Raw genomic sequence first — 6800 nt, forward strand, 5'->3', positions numbered from 1 at the left:
AAACCCGACTATTCACGATTAAACGATCCACTTCAACCGATACTCTCCTCTCACACCCGGAACTTGTTTCTTCAACTCGCCAAGCACCCGGAAAAGCTTTATTAATCACAAACTGTGTACCCTTCAGCTTCCTACTGTTTCTCGTGATGAAATGGATGTCCTGATCGTCCGGAAAATGCGCAATGATTGGCCCGTTATCTATTTTCTTGCCCAATGCATGTGCTCGATTAACCCAGGTACCTGCTCGTGCCCCCAAATGACTCACACAAAAGTCTTTGACAGTTCTCACGTAATCCACTGTTGCACATTCATATTTCAGCCCGCGAAAAATTATATTGTTCCTTCTCGATCTATTTTCAAAATTTTCCATCTTCCTGATTATGAGATTATTCTGAATTTTTTGAACAACAATTTGATTTCTTAACTGTTAATTCTCGACAGAGAGTTTATTCACTTTTTCAATTAGACCATTTAAATCCACCTTTGTAGCTAGCAGCGCGAGTTTTTCATCCATAGACTTACTAAACCGCTTTTCAAAACGGTCAAATAGTGATTCAATAATGTCTGAGTTCACATTACCGGAAGCTTTAACACTTGGGTCTGGAGCACGCTTTTTCTGTTCCATCTCTTCGAGCTCAGGCGAACTTTTAGCACGAGGACTCTTCTTAGCACTATCGTCCGGTGAAAAGTATTGTTAGATACTGTTCTTATTCATTCAGCTTCGAATATTTCGATTCACTGAGAACAATTTCACAAATAAAAACAATTGATAATTCAATTTATTACAAAAGAACTTTTAGCTCTAGGTCTCTTTTTAGCACTACCGTCTGGTGGAAAGTATTGTTGGATACTGTTTTCATTAATTTAACTTTGAATATTTCGATTCACTTGAAAACAATTTCACAAATAAATAACAAATTGATAATTCAATTATTACGAAAGAACTTTTTAGGTTAAACATGCATTAAATGAACCGATTAAGCACGACCCGTCCGGAAACTTGAGATAAGAGAGCAAAACAATTCTGCGACCGCTCCGTTCAACAGCTCACTATCAACTCCTAATTTGAGAACATACGATTTGAAATCGAAAAGTTGTCAGTTGTAATTGGGGAATGATTTAAAAAACCAATACTTTATTTTCCATAACTGTACTCATAAAAAATAATATGATAATATTTTATATTCAAATGAAACGTTTAGTTTTTTTTAAATAAAAAAATATTTTTGAGCCCCAAAATCCATTGGAGAGTTACCGAATTGCTTGATCAAGAGATTCAATTGATTGATGATAAAGTTCAATTGCGCCGTGAACATAGAGAATTTGATCTTCATCAAGTTCAATGTTTGGAGACAAAAGTCGTGTTGCCAATACATACATAGAAATGATTCTCATTAATCATTCGTGAACAGTACAGGGAAATAATATTTCACAATTGAAATAATAATTTCACACATACAAAGCCTATGGAATACTGTATACGTAGTACAGTATCCTTTCCTGCTCAAATCAAACCTGTACTGTAGGCTACAGAAGAGTCACGACATGTCAATTGGAAAATTTTCTCATTTTCAAATGTCTGCTCATGATATGATATCTTCTCATTTACATTTGACGATTTCTCAAATACAATCACTACTCTCAATTACATGTGTGATGACTTCCTAAATACAATTGACTATTCTCATTAGGCTACATCTGACATTCTCTCAATTACAAGTGACTATTCTCAAATACATTGATACTTTCTCAAATTAACTTTTTACTTTCTCAAATAAAATTGGAAAATGTGTTTTGACTCGAATTCCAAGCGTGGATTAGGGCTGAAATTGACAAATAGGGACTATCTTTGAGTTTAATTTCAATTCTAGGACGAGGGGAAGCTAGATTCAGAATAGTTTAGGAGCAATGAATTTTCAAAACTCTTATCACCAAACGACTTTGAAAATTTTGTGCATCATATAACAAAAAATTACTTACTCATAACAAGAGTAAGTTTTCTAGATGTAAAATTGCATTACAAATACTTTTTATTTCGTATATTTTTTCAATTAGAGCCATAGTTTTTGAGTAAAAAGCATTTTTACTTGTTTTTTGTTCATTCAACTCTAATCAGACAAAATCCTGGTGATTCTGTGGAAAGCAATAGGATTTTTGTGAGATTTAACGAAAAAATTTCAACTTTTCCATACTTTGTATGAAATAGCTTATTAACTTATCATATATAATAGTGAGAATCTTAGTAGGCTATATATATTTCCAGTTTTCTTAAGTTTTATTTGAAAAAAATGGAGAATAGCTATAAATATTGATCTTGTGATATTTTAAATTAGAGCTAAATAGCGCGCGCAGAATGTATGTAGGTAGCACTGGTTCTGCGCCATGGCCATTTTGATCTATATAAGTTGAAAGAGAAAGTGTTTGCTCGCTGGCTGTTTGCTCTTCTTTCTTCGGTCTTTACTTCTTTGTGGCTATCTTGAAAACGTTGAATCCTAGAATTCTTGAAAAACGTGGAATCCATAAATTGCAAAGGTATGTGTAATATATTTTTCCATAACTCCTCATAAGTTACTGTTATAAAATATTTAATATTATAGACTGAGCCAATCAATGTAGAATAGGCTATGTCATTTCTTTGTTCAGTTCTCATCATGCAGTATCTGTAGAGGCTGTTAATTTGTTACCTGTGATTTGATCAATAAGTTGCAAATAAGGTGTAATGTTATAGGCCTATTATTTTTCCTCAACTTCTTGAAGGTGATCTTCATTTTTGATTTTCAGAATAGCCTATGAATCTTATAGACCTGGCTAATCAATGCATAATACGCTGTCTTTTTAAGGTTGCTTAGGTTAAGTCTGTGTGATTTTAAAAATTTATCAACGCTAGCCTATGTCATGAACAGTAAATTGACAAAACAAAATCGGTTACTTATAAAATTATTAGGCCTATAAAAAAATTGAATTGTGTACCATTGTCAATGTTACACAACCTAATCAAGGCCAACCTATAGAACCTAACCTTTCAGAATTTTTTGGTTAAAAACTGATATATTCACGACACAGTTAATTTTTTCATAAAGCATTTTTATGTACCCTCTAAAATCACTGGTAAAATGGGTAAATACTGGTGAAAGTATAAATCCCCATTTTTATTTTTTTAAATATTTTGTTTTAATATTATAAATACTTGTTCCAGAATTCAGAAAATAAGTTCTTCAGCAATTAGCTCTTCTGAGAGCTACTACTAACAGCAACCGAGACATGTTGGAATCAATATTGAAATCTCAAAATCAAAATACAGACCCCTGGTCAAACCAGCAGCATGATGAAATCAACTTTGATCCGGCACGATTGCCAATGAAGACTGAGGAGAGTCTGCTCAAAATAGAAGAGGAGCTGAGAGATAATCATTCCAAAAATAACATGGTAAGATATACTTTGTTGGTACAACTTCAGATTTCAATTTTCAGTTTAATGTACAAGTAAATCTGCAACTGGTGTTCAATTTTTTAAACAATATTAGTTTTTTAAACTTGAAGTTTCTCCAAACTAAACTGTATAAGATATTATTGTCAGGAGAAATGCTTGGATCTTATGGACATACTGATGTTAAAACCATTAAAAAATAAAATTATTATGTTTGATGTTACTATGTTAAAGTAAAGAAGTTTTTACTAGTTTTTTTTATAAATTGTTTAAACAAATTGAGACAATACAGTAGAGTTTTGGTATTCCAAGCTTATTGGGACCAAACCTTCTTTGGATAAGTAGGAATTTGGAATAGGTGGATTTTATTAAAAATTAGAAAATAAAAATGTAATTGAGTTATGACTTATATAGTATTGAGTCTATTATCCAAACCAATTGGTCAGCAGAGCATATTGCATGTTGACTCGAAATGCTGAGTACCTATTTATCCTCAACTTCATTCAGATTGGACACCTCTTATTCTTATGTGTTATTTTAAATTTACTACAGTTGTGCTGGACTTTGCTTGCAGTGTTAATAATAAGAGTTTTACTACATTGTTAATATGGTTTTTGTTTTTAACTTTCCAGGTCAACTACCTGAGTAAAATTGGCGAAAACAGCATAAATGACATGACGAAAAGAATAATGAGAAGACTTATTGGTGATGAATTAGCCAAAGACTACAGCTGGTTTGGTGCGAAAGGGAAAAAACAGTTTTCAATTCTTCAAAGTGCCAGAGTCCTTGAGGGTAAGTGCATGTGTTTAGTTGTCCAAACGACTATTAGTTGCATACAATTCGTAACTCAATGCAACTTGAGCTATTTATCTTGACTTTCAACGCTTTCAATAGAACAGCTGACAATATCAGTGTTTTAGCGAGCTCTTCAGCCCGGGGCTCACTCACTAGCTAGTGAAGGTAGTGGCTCACTATACTTTGTTTACCAAAACGATGGAGTGAATGTGAGCAAAGAATTATTTTGGTTCGAAAACACTATCAGTTGAAAAGTCTTGAGGTAGTTTCACATTCTGTTCAATATATTTTTTTAATGATTGCCAAAATTGAAAATTAGCTCTTTTTACATGAAGGAGTAGTCATATGTGAATCAATATTTCAGGCTTTCAGCTGATAATTTTACCAAAACAAAACTACTAGTACTTCTGGGAACAGTAGACATTGCGCAGTTATAGCTATAGTCAAAATACCGCATCCCCAAAAAATTTTAAGGTGACGTTCAGCAAAACTAAATTACACAAATGTTCTGAGATGCAAGCTTTTTGCTTTTCATTATCTAAACATTTTGAATAATACCAGCATATTGCGATTTAAAAGCAAAAGCCTAAACCCCTAACCTATGGTTTTAAATAAAAATTTAAGTTTCCATTATCTTCTTAAGTTAAGTTCATTCGTCTTTATACTTATGATTTTCGGGGATGAGATATTCTGATTTTCGCAGTTATAGGCCTAAACCATATTATCCTTAAAACGCAAAATTTCAAAAAGCCTTGTGTATACATCGACTTATAGTTAAAAAATGAATATTCCTGCCAAATCTCATGAAAATCCATTGCCGCATTTAGCCGTAAATGCGGAACAAACAATAAACATAAAGAAAAATGCTAAATCGTCGACTTGAATCTTAGACTTCACTTTGATTGGTCAATAATTATTATTATGATATTCAATCCGTTCTTTTGTTAGACAGAATATAGTATATATTTACATTACTCGTGATTGGTCCAGGACCAATGCCTGGTATATAGGGGGTCCTGATTGGTCTACTAGTGATTCAGTGAACAGTAGGGCTTGTTCACTTGGGCAAGAGAAATAATGTGGTTGCCTTGAATATCGTTTTAAGGGATTGAAAACTAAAATTGTAAAACACCATTTAAACCTCACTCTGACTATAATAAAATCAGCAGTTTACAACAATTTGATCTTCATTTCAGAAGCTGTTAAGATGGGGTTTCAAGAAGCAACGGAAAAAACGATTGAAGAGGCCACCAAAAATTGGTTGAGGCATGCTCCTGAACGTCAAACCGGAAAACAAAAACGGTTCTTGTAGTAGCTGTAGTAAAACATCTAAAATTGCATCATATATTTGCCATAAAACAAAACAAAAACGGTGTTTGTAGTAGCTGTAGTTAAACATCTAAAATTGCATCATATATTTGCCATACTTCATGAACCTTGAATATGTTTTTAAAAGTAAATAACAATAGGCCTATAAATAATAGTTTAAATTAAGTTCAATGAGTACTACTAACTTTTTTCATGATTCTCTTAGAATAATGTAACTCATTCATAACAAAATTCTTACGTTTTCCCACATTATCTTAGTATATGGAAAAAGTCTTGCTTTATCAATACTTTTGAATCAAAATTTTCAAGGTTATATCCATTTTGTAAAATATTTATTTGTACACCTAGCAGTGGCGGCTGGTGTAAATATAGATTGGAGGTTGCAGATACCAATCCTAACTTTCATAGGAAGTAAGAACGCGATAAATAGGGATTATTAAATTGTCATTTTAATAGGGATAATTGTCATAGAACTTGAATTATATCATTTTCCCAACAAAATTCCAAGTCACTGTAAGAGATAACAATAAGTGAAATAAATAAGTTACAAGATTCAATCAATACAATAGAAATAGAAAGCCCAAAACTGTTCTACATAAGATCAGTCTTAATATTATTAGCCTGGAAATACAATATATAGCACAGTAATATTTTTAACTTGTACTTACGCGCTCACGCAAACCCTTACTGATTGTGTGGAATTCTCAATATTAGAAGGTCTCACAAACTTCTCAAGTTCAATTACATTCTCAATTGCTTTTAACTAAATATCCAATTATCCAATAAATTTTCAATAGAATGAATATAGTTTTTGTTTATTACACGATCACTTACATATCCTTGTTTATTATTACACACACGTTTATTTTGTTTTGGAGCCGCCACTGACACCTAGGGAGGAAAGTTATACTTTTATGAACTGATGTTGATGGTTTTTAATTAACCTGTGATTTCAAAATAAAATTTTGTTAAAATTTTAATATGCATTTTATTTATTGAAATTCTTTTTTAACAGAATCTAGAATTGAGTACCGTTTCGGGCCAAGAACTGCACCGGAATGGTAACTAAATCTTCACTATATTATAAAAAAATGTATTCATGACAAACATCTTAGTTCCTCAATGGTCAAGAAAGCAAGACCAAATTTGGTCGTAAGTAGATGTCCAATGGATTTCCTAATTTTATAATTATGGCATCCACAAGACATCTATATGATGTCCTACAATATCCAAAAAAGTCTAGCATGGAT

General features: G+C 32.2%; 1 protein-coding gene across 2 annotated transcripts; it reads left to right on the plus strand.

Annotated features, from left to right (window-relative positions):
- Positions 1 to 2081: 2081 nt before the first annotated feature.
- On the plus strand, positions 2082 to 6530 carry LOC120356175. Of its 2 annotated transcripts, none has more exons than XM_039445046.1 (4): positions 2082 to 2532; positions 3197 to 3426; positions 4059 to 4218; positions 5421 to 6530. In XM_039445046.1, the coding sequence occupies exons 2-4, from the start codon at positions 3262 to 3264 to the stop codon at positions 5531 to 5533; spliced, it is 438 nt and encodes a 145-aa protein (XP_039300980.1). In that variant the 5' UTR covers positions 2082 to 2532; positions 3197 to 3261; the 3' UTR covers positions 5534 to 6530. The 2 variants fall into 2 exon arrangements, with proteins under 2 accessions (XP_039300980.1, XP_039300979.1); XM_039445045.1 differs by having other exon boundaries at positions 2092 to 2532; positions 5418 to 6530.
- The last annotated feature ends 270 nt before the right edge of the window (positions 6531 to 6800 follow it).

Source organism: Nilaparvata lugens, unplaced genomic scaffold (assembly GCF_014356525.2).
Source record: "Nilaparvata lugens isolate BPH unplaced genomic scaffold, ASM1435652v1 scaffold6052, whole genome shotgun sequence".
In the NCBI taxonomy this organism is placed as follows: domain Eukaryota; kingdom Metazoa; phylum Arthropoda; class Insecta; order Hemiptera; family Delphacidae; genus Nilaparvata; species Nilaparvata lugens.

Bases quoted from the DNA above. Each gene is read 5' to 3' on its own strand.
- LOC120356175 (XM_039445045.1), top strand. From the start codon at position 3,262: ATGTTGGAATCAATATTGAAATCTCAAAATCAAAATACAGACCCCTGG. The intron at 3,427-4,058 runs GTAAGATATACT...TTAACTTTCCAG, and splicing joins ATCATTCCAAAAATAACATG to GTCAACTACCTGAGTAAAAT. The intron at 4,219-5,417 runs GTAAGTGCATGT...TCTTCATTTCAG, and splicing joins AAGTGCCAGAGTCCTTGAGG to AAGCTGTTAAGATGGGGTTT.